We start from the raw sequence: 15,963 nt of genomic DNA on the forward strand, positions 1-15,963 counted from the left end.
GCTTTATTTACTTTAGTTCATTTTCTCCTATTTGATAACTACGACTTCTTGACTATTACTATTTCACAGAAAATCAACTAATCTACTTTATCTCCCTATTTGTCATCAAAGAATTCACACACACTCACAGGCTGGTCACTCACCCCCACCTTTTCTTTCTCTCTCACACACACACGCACATTTTACTCCTCGTTCGTTCCACCTGTGAACCCGCCCCTCGAGGCTGGCTCAAAAACACTTCATACTTCTTGCAGTCCCAACTTTCTGCGAGACACTTCTGCTGATTCAGGACAACGCCCTAATCAGAACAAAGAGCGGGTGCCGTCCGCTCTTATACACCTCAACCCAACTAGGACAATTAGGCTCACGATCTTCAGATCGCGCCACATTTGCCTCACGAATTATTCAAACTGCACCACGGACTGGATACCGCAGTTTCTCTTCCCCATAAAAAATAAAACCAAATTAAACCCCCCAATTGACTTCACAGCTTGCAACAATTCGCGACACAGCCTCCTGCCGCAATTTCTGCACACCACAAACACACACTTTTAGACACAAATTCTTTTTGTTACTTTAATTGACTCCCGTACTTCAGACGAGACACCGACTCTAACGGTGCTTTCACACACACTACACCGTCCTCCTTCTGCATCAGGCACTGGTTCAACTCAGCTCGGAATCTAACCGGCGAAAGCAACCGATCCTGCTTTTATGCATACTTCAGACTGTGACAGGGACCTCTCCCCGACTTAGTTATTTAAGGAGCCACGAATCCCCAGGTCACCACCCTGGATCTCCTGCCCCCACAGGTCCTAGCCCCGCGTCCGAGACTAGGTGGGGTAACCAAACCCGTGACACACACAGCTCTCAGCTGGCGACGAGGCCTTAAACCCCGCTTTCTAACTAATAGTAACACACGTTTCCTGCTTTAACGCACGAGGACGGATCACCGCCACTTTTTCCTAATAACTAAGACGGATGAAACACCGATTCTACTAATCCGTAACAAACGTCTCCTGCTTTAACGCACTGAGATGTTCTTACGGGGCGCTAAACATCAACTTGGAGTTCTTACAAAAGTCTCTTGCTTTAGTCGCTCACAGTACGCTAAACATCAACTTGGAGATCTTACAAAAGTCTCTTGCTTTAACGCACTGAGACGGACGCTAGCCGCCTTTTTTTCTACTGAGTGAATTTACACTGCGATACGTTCAACTTAGCGAACAGATAATTTAGGCTTTAAACAATATGCACGGTTCGAAAATAAACAGGTCGTGCTTACCTTTTAATCATGTGAGCTAGCTCTCTGTTCGCCTCGTTTCACGATCTCAGCTCTGCCAATTCATCCTCTCTGGGCCTCGAGCGAATCCCGGGTTTCGGCACCAAAACTGTTACGAAATCAGTTTTACCCCTGTTCTTTTATTCGTCGAAACTTCCAGAGACGGCACCGGAACTCAGTAGTTATTTTCACAAAACTTTTATTTATTTTTATTCATCTTCATTTAAGCATGCACTTCTAGAAGGGAAGACGAGGCCGGTGTGTCCCTCTGCAAAATCTTCACCCCTTTGTTAGTTACAGCCAGCTTTATAGAGGTGTCCCCATCATAAAACCCCCCTACGGTGTGCTGCAAACTCTGTGTCTGTGTCTATGTGAGTGCTCGTGTGTGACTGTGTACGCATACCTGTATGTATGTGTGTGCGCGTAAGTGAGTGTGCGTGACAGTTAAAACACTGTGGGTGTAGGTGACTCCCTAGAGGTCATAAAAACCCATTTCCCTTCCAGACCACAGTTATCCAGGTCAAATGTTGAGACCCCCACCCAAACATTCTCTGGGGAATTTCCTCTCAGGATTAACTCCTCTCTGTTTTACTTTCACAGTTCAACTGGGGAGGGTCTCCTATACTCTGCTCCTAAATTCAGGACACCATCAGGCCTTTATTACATTGAGGGCAGTGTCAATGTCTCTACAATAATTCTAGATTCTATGTTAACACATTGCTAAACTCTAAATCAGCTAAACATTTCTACAAATGTTACAATTTTTAAGATGCCTACACAATGTGATCTTCATAGTATCTTTCCAGATGTTTGACTTGTACACAGCTTTTTTTTTTTTTTTTTGGGGGGGGTCAGCAGTTAAATTAAAAACAATGAACCTATTTGGAAAATGAGATGACTCTACCTCTAAATAAGGGGGGCTGCTGACAACATTCAAATCTATTTCCAATTATCTTTTGACCTGCCAGCTTCATTGAATCGTTTGTCTGACTGCTTTTAGTTTTTGTTTTGTGTTTTTCCTTCTCATATGCAGACATGAGAGGATCAACTTTGAAATAGGGCTTACGCTATCCTCAACTATTACAAGTAAATCGCAAACCCTAATATAAATGTGATTCTCCCGTAAAATCTTAAATGTCCAAACCAAAGATGCAGGAAGATTCAGAATATTCAGACTTGTATAATTTTAGAGCATATCAGGACATACATGCCTCTTGTCATTCAGGTAACGCAGCTGTAACGCCTCAAAGCACTTTTTATTATAAGGTAAAGACCCTACAATAATACAGAGAAAACCCCAAGAATCAAAGGACGCCCTATGAGCAAGCACTTGGCAACAGTGGGAAAAGAAAAACTCCCTTTTAAGGGGAAGAAACCTCCAGCAGAACCAGATTCTGGGAGGGCCGAGGGAGAATTAAAAACACGCTTAACTGTGGACAGTGATGCTGGTATTCCATCAATTTCCAATGAGCCCTGATGGTTTCTGGGTTCTTCCTGAATATCTCAAACAACTTCCTGTCATCTGAGGGTGACACTTTAGGTCTTCCTCCAGATATTTGCAAAAGTGTTAACACATCGTTGTTATACTTATGTACAGATGTTTGTAATGAAGATCCTGGAATCTGCAGTTTAGAAATGGTTCTACAATTCTTCTTAGATGTCCACTGAGTTCATTGGATTTCCTATCGTTCAGAGTATTGTTCAGTCCAGCGACTGGCAAAAAGAAACTTATTACTTGTAGTCAGTTTTGATCACTAATTAGATGTCGATGAAAGAACCTTCAGCACCACCTAATAAAAGATTTAAGTGCATGTTTGTGTGTGTACTATTGACCCTGTGTGGATTAAAGAAAATCCAAAATAAATTCTAAATTTTGCACCCAATTCTTGTTTTTGTTTTTTTTAAATAGACATTAAAAATGTTTGCCGTACAGTATTTGACCCTGGAGAGAGCGCGAGAAAAACGCAGTTTATACAAATCATTAAAAGTCCATATTACCATGACAGTCATTCCCATGAAGAGTGTGTGCAAACTAATAATAATAATAATAATAATAATAATGATTTATTTTTTAACGTTATTGTTACATTATATATTATTATTATTATTATTGACAATTTGCAATATGGCGGGTTGCAATGTACATGTATGTAATATTTAATGGTTATTTTGTTTACTTCTGTTTGTGGTGAACTCAAAGCAAATGTGACAACAAAAAAGCTGAACCGCATTAAGTGTATTGTCTAAATCACAGCTTGTGTAGGTGGCGGTCAATGTGGTGTGATGTGTTTCAAAATGCTGTCTAATAACCGCAGCAGTACACACAGTATGGTGTGTTGTTTGATTCATGGCTGCCTGTGCAGCAGCGGTAGCAGCAGCAGCTGCTGGTGGTGGTGATGATGATCATGAAGCCTCGGTATCGTTTACGCTGCTTGCTGCTGATCCGCGGCACATGCTCAGTTATGTACACCCAGGCAACTTTGAAGTGTTAGCTGTGGCTGCTGAGGTCATTGCACAGGGAAAAAAAATAGAGCGAGTCCCTCCACTACACCGCCTCCATTTTGAATAGCCATGTAATAGGGGATTCGCATAGTTTGTGTGTATCGCCCGCTGACTGCGCTGCGTAGTGTCAACAAGCCACATCCAAACATCCTTCGACATGGACGACCTGTTCAGTCCGCGGAGGTAACTTCATTAACTCGCCGCCTTCATTTACGTCGCATTCTTTAGTTGTCTTGAAATGTGTGTTTTAGTGTTTCCCCGCGTTACTTTGAGAGCAGCTTGTGTGAAATAGTCGGAGTGTCAGTGGTCACGAAGTTCGTGCCTGGCTAACAAGCTAGCCAAAATAACAGCGCAACGCTACTGTCTAGTTAGCAGCTAATGGCACGGGCTTGTCAAAACGCTTTTCTGGGCACAGTTATTTCTGCAGCTATCGTGTAAATAATGTCAGTAAATTAGATTAACCTTAGGTAGAGTTTGCAAACATTTATTGAATCGGCTGTGGAATTCCCGTGAGGCATGTATTTACATGAGAGACTGCTAATCGGTGTCAAAATGTTAGGCATGCTAATGTTGATATTTATTATGGAATGCTTAGGTTAACTAGGCAGGGTAGGGTTTACTGTCAGTCTGATCTCCAAAAGTAGCACACACTGTTCTCGTAATGGTGTCCGTAGAAATTAGCAGCTCATGTATGATTGATTGACAGGGTTTTGCGATGGCTGTAGCGTCGGATTTCATTCATGTAATATAAGGAAACGTCGCGGCTCACGGCTGAGATTGGCCCACAGAGGCGGAGGGGCGGGATGTTATCGCACTGCTGAAATCACTGTGCAGTCTGTGTGAGGGAAGCTGCACTGACAAGTTACATGCAAATATTGATCTTGTGCCTGACTACATACTGTACAGCGCTAATTACCTGTTAAATGCATGTGTATGCATTTTAGACTGCATTTAATTAAAACAATTGAGTTTAATTTGCTCTGGTGTAGAAATGTAATGCTGCCTGTTTTTTGTTTTTCTTCTGTAATTTCAGGAGCCTAAACAGCACACAGGGAGAGATCAGAGTGGGGCCAAGTCATCAGGTAGCTGCTTTATTTTATTTATTTATTTTTATAAATAAACTATAATTAAGAAATGCACCAGCTACTAGACTCACTGTACAGTCAGTTCCATAAGACTTGTTGAGATTAGGAGGTGTTTTCTGAACAATGTAGCTAAACATGTGTCTTTCAAACCTGCAGGGACTTGCACAGGTTTGCAGTTTCACAACTTTTTGTTATTAGTAGGGCTGCACCAATTTGTATGATAACCACAGCTGTTTCCAGTGATTTTTTTTGTTTGTATTATTCTGCTCTTTGTGCGTGTGTGTGTGTGTGTGTGTGTTTTTATATATATATATATTCCTTAGATCTTGAGTTCCTTGGACTTTCTCATTGTTCTAGGTATTGGTCAGTCCAATGAGTGCTGTCAAACAAATCCTTTTTAAGGTGGCAAAGAGAAACTACCAGTTGTCAATCAAGTTAATAGGCTTCGGCTTTGTCAGCACTGCCAAGAGCCAGGTCTCTCTTGGAAATGAGATTTTTCATCTCAATGAGATATTTACCTGGATAAATAAAGGACTAATAACAAATAAATAAAATATTTATATATTTGAGCCTGTGTGAATTAAAGAAAGATATACATGCATCCCTTGTAAATGTTTCTTTCATAGCTAATGTTAGTTTCTTCATGAAAATCCTATTATGTAACTCAGCTTGCTAAACCTATTTGATAACCAGAAAAACCTCTAACCATTATTTACTTCATACACATGCTAATAATGTGTTTTTGTAGCTTTTTCTTTGTAAGTTTTGCTTTTGTTGTCCCCTTGTACTGATTATTTAATTGCTGTGGTTTTGGCCTTTCGTTTGTTGCACTGCAGGCCAAGCTCCCAGAGCTGCAGCCGCGGCCTGTGCCTGGTTTGCAAACTCAAACAGAGAGTGAGGAGCTCATGTGGACGCCTGGGGTCAATGACTGTGACCTTCTCATGTACCTCAGAGCTGCTCGGTAAGTGGAAGTCTTGGCACCTTTTGCAAATGAAAAAAAAATTGCATGCATAAAATTTCTTCGGAAATTCAGATTAACATAATTTACAATAACATCTAATAGTAAATAACTCAGTGGCTTTACTGAACAGCTAAATACAGATGTAACTTTTTGATTACAAAATAATCTAAAACTGTTATGTAACCTTTAATGTGTTTTGGCAGTACGTACCATTATTGGTGTAAAAATACTAAAAGGCAAAGAGAGCCAGTCTTACCGGCCCACTTTTGACACAGTCATCAGGAAAGTGTTACAGATGAGGAAGTACATGCAACATAGAACCACTCTTGGTTTTGCTATTGTTGTTAGATAATTTTTTTTTCTGGTTGGTTGCAGTAGATTTGAGTCAGTTCAGACTCTATTGTGCTTTTTGTTTTGAGTTTTTTGCTGCGATTATGTTAAAGTTAGAAAATATTGAGGCGGTGATGCAGTGATTTAGTGAATACTGCTGTATCTAATCTGGCTTTACAGTTGGGTGTGTTGGTGGTTTGTTGGTATTCAGCATTTCAGTGACATTTTTCATTCGTCGGTACCTGTCAGCAGAGATGGGCAGTAACGCGGTACTTGTAACGCGTTACTGTAATCCGATTACTTTTTTCAAGTAACGAGTAAAGTAAGGGATTACTATTGCAAAAACGGTAATTGGATTACCGTTACTTTCCCGTAGGAACGCTGCGTTACTGCGTTACTAAAACCACGATTTTTTGCGAGAATGTCTCATGACAGTGACGTAAGCAAGTGCGACGTTTGTGAAAACAGCTGTGTACAGAGCAACAATGGATAATATATCGAGTGCAGGAGAGAGTATGAGCGTGCAGCGTTTAAAGCGTGGAAGTACTGACCTTACTTTAAGTTTGGTTCCATAGAAAGTGACATAAAAATTAGTGTCCGTTGTGCGTGGGAAGAAAACTTCTTTTTACAGCGAAAAAAACCCCTAAACTTCCGAGCAAACACCGAGTGCGCTATGACGTAATGGGAAATTCACAGAGAAACTCGCGGATTCTTCCACTGACCGCTGCGGCACACCTGCACCAAGGTAAACCTCCGCCCACCTGCTTTACAGGTGAAAATAGAGCAAAAGGACCGCTGAGTCTTTGACTTTATTTATTTTCTGCTGTGTTTTACTTGCATCTATTTGAAAGAGTGAGTGTAAACACAAAAAATATTTTATTTTATGTGCTGGAATGTGCAGAAAATAGGTTTAAATATTAAACAAATTTCTTCCAGTCAGAGAATGTTGCATATAATTAAATTTTTACTTGATGCATAAAGTTAAAAGATTAAAACTAATAAAACAAGTTTTAAAAAGGGACTTTTCCATTTGATTACATTTTGTATGATGGATTATGTAGAAAAAGTAGAATTGGGCTGAAAGATCTGCTTTATCACCTATTCAGGCTGTAAATCGTGTTTTTAAAAAGTAACTAAGTAACTAAGTAATTAATTACTTTTGAAAATAAGTAATCAGTAAAGTAACGGGATTACTTTTTGGGGGAAGTAATCAGTAATTAGTTACTGATTACTTTTTTCAAGTAACTTGACCAACACTGCCTGTCAGTTAAAAAAAATAGTGCTCCAATGATATAAATGTTGCTTTTCTTGCTCTTAAGCTGCATTGCTGTTCTCTCCTTTATTTTTTGCCTGATTTATTAAATATCATGTAAGCAGGTAACATAGCTTCATATGAAAAGTAATGCCAAACTAAGAAAGAGTAAAGGTACCCCTTCAGCATTGGTTTCGCTTGTTAACATAAATACTTCTGTTTATTTTCAAGGAGCATGGCGGCGTTTGCAGGGATGTGTGATGGTGGATCCACAGAGGATGGATGTTTAGCAGCCTCCCGTGATGACACCACACTCAATGCTCTGAACATGGTATGAGGAAGAACTTGAGTCATATTATTATTTTCCAGCACCATTTATTGCAGATGTATTAAAATCCACAATTTTTTTTACAATTTTAGCTTCATGCAAGTCACTATGATGCAGCAAAAGCTCTCCAGCGTCTTGTTAAGAAGCCTCTGCCAAAACTTATTGAAAAGTGTTGGTCGGGAGACGACGTGGTGAGAGCCTTTTTTTTTTTTTTTTTTTTTAGTTATATGGCATTAAAGGTTTTTTAGATCTTTGTGCGAACTTATACAGTTTCTAAAGGGTTTAAATATATTTAACACATTTAGTATTTGCGGGTAGTGTAGATGTATTTAGTTTTATTATTATTTGGGCAGTTTGCCTGCATCTTAAATGGTTCTCCAGATAGATTCTAATATGATGCATCTCTGCAGTAGCATTGCGTCTGTAACAGCTACATGTTTTAAAAAGCAGATCAGTAGTTTTACAAGGTAAATCAATTGCATGTTTATTGAAAGCTCCTGTCTGTAATAGTTTTCTGCCTGAATATCATTCAATTTGTTTTGCCTCCTTTCTGTTGCTCCCTACAGAAACGCTTCATCAAAGGCTTGAGACAATATGGCAAAAATTTCTTCCGCATTCGGAAAGACTTTCTCCCCAGCAAAAAGACTGTAATTTCACATTATGTTTTTGCAGACAAAGCAATTTATAATGATTGTAACATGTCACTGTTGTCACATCTTTGATCAGAAAGCCATAACATGACAGTCATAACATGACTATCTGTGTTCTTGTCATCAGGGAGAACTGATCACTTTCTATTACCACTGGAAGAAAACACCAGAGGCCGCAGGAACCAGAGCTTACCGACAGCAGCGCAGGCAGCCGTCCTCTCGCAAAGCAAAAACCCGATCTGCAGCTTCTCCTTTGAACGCACAGTCTCGAAATTATTCAGGTAATCCTCATAAGCTTCTTTGGAAAGGTGTTCCCAAGTCTGTTGAATGGAGGGATAATTGTAAAATCCAGAGGTTTGGCAGTCCTATGAGCGGGACTTTGTGTTGGTCTAAGCTGTTTTTGGCATGTTTGTTTGTTTGTTTGTTTGTTTGTTTGTTTTCTTGTAGTGGATGCAAGTTCTGCCAGTGATGATGATCTTGATAGTGAAGACAGTGAACAGGAAAGCAAGAGCTGCAGTCATTGTGGCACAACAAGTGAGTTTTAGTTTTAGAACAGTGGCTGATAAAGAAAGAAAGCTGTTTTTAAACAGTTAACAGTGAAACTTGTACCTAAAGCCATTTTTCTTGTTACAGCTTCTAAGGATTGGCACCAGGGTGGGAGAGGCAACCCTTTGCTGTGTACAAGTTGTCGTACTTATGAAAACAAACACGGATGTCTGCCGTCAGCCCCAAAGTCAGGAAGCGCTCCGTTCATGTTTAAACCTGTTAAAGTGGAGGAAGAAGTGAACAGCAAGCATGCCATGAGGACACGGCGTAGCAGAGCACCTGTAAGCGTGAGGCTGGCAGATCAGCCACACACTCACTATTACCAATGACATTAGATTACAATTAAATTCGATTTCATAGCTTTAAGTCTTGCTTCACCTCTTTGCAGGTTTTGCGAGTAAGGGATACTTGTCATCCTTGTTTTGGGTTTTAACAATATTAAATGTGTGTTCTGTTTTGTTTTTAAAGCAGTTATCATCGTTACGAAGTGGCCACAGAAGGCTTACAGGCTCCCCGACCAGTGAGGATCAGCAGTCCAGTAACCAGCCCTCCCCGAGTGGATCCATCTCCAATTCTTTGAGATCGTCTTCCACAGATACTAAGAACGACTCCACAAAGAAAACAAACAAGGTAGAGCATGATTACCTATTTGTATACTTGTTGGACCTGTTTGGAATTATCTTGTGATACTAGCTTGGTTGTTTGTGGGTCAGTTTGGTTGCTGCCAAACAGTGGAGTGTGTTTTTTTTTTTTTTTTTTTTTTTTTTTTTGCCTTGACAACCACATAATTTTTCAGGAAAAGGACTAGATGTCACAGTCCCTGATAATGCATTGCTTTAAATGGAGAGAGTCTTGAGGGATGGCTGTGATGAGGAAAGGCAGCCCAGAAACTTTACCTGCAGCACACATCGTTGTGTGCCTCAACCTTCGGTCTTTTACCAAAGCTAATATTTAAACAGCTGTGTGCACAGCATTACGATGCGTGTATAGTTCTGTCGGTTGGAGTCATCTAATTTGTGGAGAGTAATAACATTTTTGTCCTCTGCAGAGGATAAAAGAGGAGGTCATGTCACAAAAGTCAGCAAAACGTGTACGGGAAAGTGCTGCTCAGGAGCCCGATGAGCCTGAGAAAGTAACACCTAAAAGGCCAAAGACACAGGTGAGAGCACATGAGCACTTATTGCAAACTAAACCTGTTGTTATTCAGTATAGTGTAAAGGAACAATTTGACTTCATTCCAGCTGATAAGACAAATAAAAACACAGTTACTGTAGACATGAATTCACTTTTAAGTACAATATGAACCAGGGTTTTTGGTGTGTGTGTGTGTGTGTGTGTGTGTGTTCCTCCAGGATCCACAGAGCTCGCGTTCAGAGGGTGAGGGTGAGGTCGAGGAGGAAAGCTCTTCAGAGAGCCGCAGTGCTCAGGACGATGGCAGCAGTGACACCAAAGACATCGATCAAGACAACCGAAGCTCTTCTCCCAGCATTCCCAGCCCTCAGCAGGGCAACGAGAGTGATTCTGACTCATCTGCCCAGCCCAACGGTGTTCCATCAGAGCCGGTTGCCCCCACTGCTGTGTTAGCTGACACACCGGTCCCCCAAGCCCTCCCGTCACAGCCTATCACTCCCCAGCTACTGGGGAGCATACCCTCTGCGGATCCAGCTCAGAGCCCCCCTCCTCCCTCTCCAGATCCCCCTCAGGCCGCCACTGGCCAGTCAGCTGCCACAGTGGGCACAAATAGCCGTGCACAGCCCACCCCTCACTGTATTTCCGGTCCACCTGCTCTGCCATCATCATTGGAACAGGAGTCTCCTGTTCCTCCTGCATTTCAGATCCCATCCACTCTCAACTCTGCGCAGCCTTTGCAGCTGCATGGTCCATCACCTTTGCCCCCCCAACGACCCCCATCCTTCTTTAGGGATGGTCAGCTCCACCAGCCTCCTCTTCCTGGTCCTCAAGTTAAGCCTCCTCCCACTACTCCTATTCCACCTTCACACAAACAGCTTCCCCATCAGTCTGCTACACCTTTCCCCCAGATGCCCTCTAATCTTCCGCCGCCTCCTGCTCTAAAGCCTCTCAATTCCTTGCCCAATCAGCATCCCCCAGGTGCTCCCCCTCCACCTCTTCAGCTTATGCCACAACCTTTGCCTGTGCATTCACTTCCAGGCCAGCTTCCAGTGATCTCTCAGGTGCAGACAAACTCTGGAAAAAACATGACTTCCTCTTACTCACCTGCTGCAGCCTCACACCCCCTCACCTCTGTAACACCCGCTGCTATTGGCCCAGTACCGAGCCTCCAGCCATCATTCCAATCTCTTCCTCTGAGACCTTCGTCTGGCAGCGCTGCAGGAGGTTCACAAGTTCAGGTTAAAGAGGAACCTCTTGATGAGATGGAGGAGGCTGAGAGCCCACCGTCTCCACCTCGAAGCCCCTCACCAGAGCCAACCATTGTCAACATGGCAAGTCATGCCAGTCAGTCTGCACGGTATGTTTTTTGTTTGTTTGTTTGTTTTTTTTAAAGTCAGTATTTATGTAAAATTGCAAAAAAACAATCCAGGTTTTACTTGACAGGTGCAGTAAAATCACCCGAGAAATGTCAGTCCAGCATTTTTTTTCTCCTTTTAAAAGATGTTTTGACCTGTGAGAAAAATATGTTTCCCTTTCGCGTTCAGCACTTCTGTCTGAGAAATGTCTGAGAACAATAAAGTATATCTCATCTTTACTCAGCTGAGAAATTCTCCGCTAGGCTCATTATCTCCTCTCTGAACTTGCTTGTCTGATATTTTTTTGTCCTGGGCAATCAGTGTGCAGTGAATTTTTCCCAGCCACAATACAATAGCTGGTATTGTTTTCATCTTTTCAGTGTGTTTGTGTCAGCAGATAGCATCACAACTCAGTATGATGCACTTGTTAAACTATGCAGGAGCGTAGCTGAGATAAAAATCAAAGTCCAGTGCAAAAGGGTGTGTGAGAGTCTGTGTGATGTAAGTCTCTGTGATCTCAAGATGGCAGTATTTTTTCTTAAGTTTTATATTTTATTGTTCTTTACACCGATTCTTGAAGCTTTAAACAAAAAGATGTGTGAGAGCAATGACACCTAAAAGAGTGAAAGTATTGGAGCAGAGTCAAAGAGCTGAACAATGCAGCTGAAATGGACTGTAGACTGTGGTGGTAATTTTATGTATCAATACAAGTCACACTTTTCATATACAAGTAGTCATGGGAACTACTGTTACAGTAGCTGCTTTAACCGTGGGCCAGTTTGCAGCACATTTTGCTTTTCCACCAGTCCCAAAAGATGTGAAAAGAAAATACCTCAAGTTGACTGGATGTATTTCTGTTTGTCTCCAGTCAAAATTTAGATTTTGATATTATTAATTTGTTGTAAAGCGTGACAAAAAAATTGAAAACACCATAATTGGCAGGATAATAAACTCACACCAACCCCTCAGCTAGTCTGGAAGTTCACACAAAATGATTCATTCTTCGACTAGAACTTAAGTTGATCCAAAATGCCCTTCAAATGTTTCACCAGGCTTTTAAATCTACTAATGTGTCTGAAGCTCTTTGTATTGGGAGACTTAGATCAAAATCATAACGTCTACTTTTATTTTCATTTCCAGATAAGTGATGAGCATAAACAATGTTGTAATACTGGTTCTTGATAAAGTTTCTTAATAGCTGAGAGTAATTTAATAAACATACATAAATGAGTTTCAGGTTAAGTGAAGAAAAATCTCAATGCTTCATTTAAAGAACAAACTAAAAATAGATATTTTTGCAAGCAAATCAACATTAAATGAGAGTGTTGTCTAAATTTCATTAGACTTTGCGTCTATAATATAAAAGCTAAACTTTTTTGAATGATTTGTAATGCAGTTTTGTGCACATGAAGCTGATACTCAGTGCTCATAAATGCATATCTGTTAAATATTTCAGGTTTATCAAGCACTTGGATCGTGGCTACAACTCATGTGCCAGGACAGACCTTTTCTTTACTCCACTGCCATCCTCCAAGCTGGCCAAGAAAAGAGAGGAAGCTGTGGAAAAGGCCAGGAGAGAAGCTGAGCTCAGTGCTCGACAAGAACGGGAAAGGGAGAAGGACAGAGAGAGAGAGCGAGAAAGGGAGGCCGACAGAAGTGCTGTAAGTGCAGTATTCTTTTAATTTCATTTTTCCCTTTTTTGTTACATAAAACATGTCAACAGTTATCTCTCATACTCTCATTTGCTTACAGAGAGCATCCAGCTCCTCTCATGACAGTCGTATGAGTGAGGCTCAAATGGTGGCTCAAGGCCACGGACGCCCCTCCTTTGAGCAGCCGCCCACCACAGTAGCAGCCGTTCCTCCCTACATTGGCCCAGACACACCTGCCCTGCGCACCCTAAGTGAATACGCCCGACCCCATGTCATGTCTCCCACCAACCGCAACCATCCTTTCTATGTGTCCCTGACCCCTGGTGACCCTTTGCTGGCCTATCACATGCCTGGCCTGTACAGTGCTGAGCCTAGCCTCAGAGAGCGTGAGCTGAGGAACCTCAGAGAGAGGGAGTTACGCGAGAGGATGAAGCCTGGCTTTGAGGTCAAACCCCCAGACCTGGAAACCTTGCACCCTGCTGCGAACCCTATGGAGCACTTTGCAAGACATGGGCCATTAGGTCTTCCTCACATACCTGGGCCCCCACATCCCTTTGCGCCGTTCCATCCTGGGCTGAACCACCTAGAGCGTGAAAGAATGGTGTTGGCGGCACCTCAGCTACGCCCGGAGCTGACTTACGCTGAGCGACTCACTGCAGAGCGGCTTCACGCTGAGAGGATGGCTTCAGTGGCGACTGATCCTGCTGCCAGGCTGCAGATGCTTAATGTTACACCCCATCATCACCAACACTCTCACATTCACTCCCACCTCCACCTGCACCAACAGGACCCCCTTGGTCAAGGTGAAGTTAATTATTCAGCAGTATTCAACATATCAAGGTCTTAATATTACTTTAGCTTTTTACAATAGGTCTTTCTTTTTTCTTCAAACAGGCTCAAGCCCTCATCCACTAGTGGATCCTCTGGCAACAGGACCACGTTTGGCCCGATTCCCTTTCCCTGCAGGCCCAATCCCCAACCCTTTACTTAGCGATCTTCCTCATGATCATGAGATGCTGCGCCACCCACTATTTGGTTTGTAGTCTTTAATGTACTCAGTCACAGACCACATCTTGACTCATTTCTAAGTTCCACTGGTTCACTGTGACCTTGTTTAAATTTGAAAAGGAGCAGCGTATCCACGAGAGCTGCAGGGCCCAATTCCTCCGATGTCTGCAGCTCATCAGCTTCAGGCCATGCATGCTCAGTCTGCAGAGCTGCAGAGGATGGCAATGGAGCAGCAGTGGCTGCACGGGCATCACCTGCATGGAGGCCCTCTACCAGGTCAGGAGGATTATTACAGGTGAGCGCTCTCTATTCAGTCACTTTAGTAATTTGAATGATAAAATTCTCTATCTGAAATCACATTTGACCATTTAACTACGCAAGGTACAAATTGAAATGGTACTTTTCAGTGGTACTTTTACATTATTTGCCAAAATGTCCAACATGCAGTCAACACTGCTCAGGGGAACTCATGTCAATTGTTACACATCATTGCACCATCTAACTCTTTTTCTGTTTGTCAAAAGCCGTCTGAAGAAAGAAGGTGACAAGCCATCTTGAGTCCAAGGAGGTGCATGCCCTGAAACTCTAAACTTTTACCCAATACTGTGTACTTTTGAAACTGTAAGAGAATATTTTGTGTCATTTTTGTTTGTTTTAATATATTTTAGAAAAATATTTGTGGATCTTTATGTGCATTCCTTGTTCAGCACTTAATGCGACTGTCAAAGTCCGTCTGAGATTTTCATATCACTAGAAAATTTATACTACTTTATTATTATAATATTCAACACTGATAATAATAGCATTATTAATAATAATATTATTATTCTGACTCTTATGTGAGATTTAAAGTGACTCTAAAAAACTTGTTTGTTATGCAGTCACTTAAAAATGAGCTAAACTTCAGCTCTTATAAAGGATATGAAAACAGACTGACTTTGGTGTCAACTATAACTATCTCTGTAATGATTTCTAAAAGATTTCCTTGTACAGAATGACATTTAAATCAATGTGTGGATGATTGTAATAACCTAGCATGACTCAGTCTTCAGTTTTCACCAAACTAGAGTAGCAAGTTGCATTGTGGTGTTTAGCCTTTGAAAGCATAGTAGAGGTTGTATGTACTCCTAAATCTGCTAAATATTTGTTTAAATCCGAAAGTTTTATATATCAAGATATCTTTTCACACTATAACCGAAGCTTTTATTCACTCATTTTTGAGATTGTACCTATATGAGCGAGTTGATATAACAGTAGTTGTGAACACTCGACCCTTGATCCAGCACAAAAGTAAGTCATAAGCTAAAAACAGTATATAGTATTATTAGTTGCAGTGACTATAATTGGACCATGATCTGTCTTTACAGACAGTGTTTTAATTGATTTTATTAGGAAAGCGTATTTACAGTTTTAATGAGAACAACTTAATTGGATCGAAACTTCAGCTTGAACATTTTTAAAAAGAACTGCCCAAATTCAGTATTTATGTGACATGATATGAAAGTGTATCCATGACATATTTATTTCAATAAATATTTCTGAATTGACACCATGTCCTATTTGCATTTCCTGCTCTTCCTTTTTCCCAAAGAGACACTAAAAGTGTAGTAGAGGGAACACTATTGTGACAGTTCAATGGGAGCTCCTGTTTTCATGAGCTTATTGTCCCCCAATGCTGACACATGTTACAAAAACAGAAAATGGTCCACATTAAATGCATTTTCAGTACTTGAAATACTCACTTTGGTTAAGGCAGTTAATTCTCTTACTGTGTTCCCTCAGACACCTTCTAGGGAGTTGGCACGTTATAATCCATCTAGAGTCCAATCCAGTGTGTCACAAAATTGCCAATCTCGCATACAGCTCCACCAGGGCTGATGT

The 15,963-nt window shown here is 41.3% G+C and overlaps 1 protein-coding gene across 4 annotated transcripts; it reads left to right on the forward strand.

The window, feature by feature from the left end:
- The first annotated feature begins 3,632 nt into the window (after positions 1-3,632).
- Positions 3,633-15,629, forward strand: rereb (arginine-glutamic acid dipeptide (RE) repeats b). 4 transcript variants are annotated; one of them, XM_085158562.1, is made up of 17 exons: positions 3,633-3,967; positions 4,818-4,866; positions 5,706-5,830; positions 7,644-7,743; positions 7,833-7,931; positions 8,307-8,387; positions 8,518-8,671; positions 8,838-8,924; positions 9,024-9,217; positions 9,405-9,566; positions 9,985-10,095; positions 10,289-11,424; positions 12,879-13,083; positions 13,175-13,877; positions 13,969-14,109; positions 14,209-14,377; positions 14,607-15,629. In XM_085158562.1, the coding sequence occupies exons 1-17, from the start codon at positions 3,942-3,944 to the stop codon at positions 14,638-14,640; spliced, it is 3,576 nt and encodes a 1,191-aa protein (XP_085014688.1). In that variant the 5' UTR covers positions 3,633-3,941; the 3' UTR covers positions 14,641-15,629. The 4 variants fall into 4 exon arrangements, with proteins under 4 accessions (XP_085014688.1, XP_085014687.1, XP_085014686.1 ...); XM_085158561.1 differs by having other exon boundaries at positions 9,408-9,566; positions 14,203-14,377; XM_085158560.1 differs by having other exon boundaries at positions 3,634-3,967; positions 14,203-14,377.
- The last annotated feature ends 334 nt before the right edge of the window (positions 15,630-15,963 follow it).

Source organism: Neolamprologus multifasciatus, chromosome 5, assembly GCF_963576455.1.
Source record: "Neolamprologus multifasciatus chromosome 5, fNeoMul1.2, whole genome shotgun sequence".
Lineage (NCBI taxonomy): Eukaryota > Metazoa > Chordata > Actinopteri > Cichliformes > Cichlidae > Neolamprologus > Neolamprologus multifasciatus.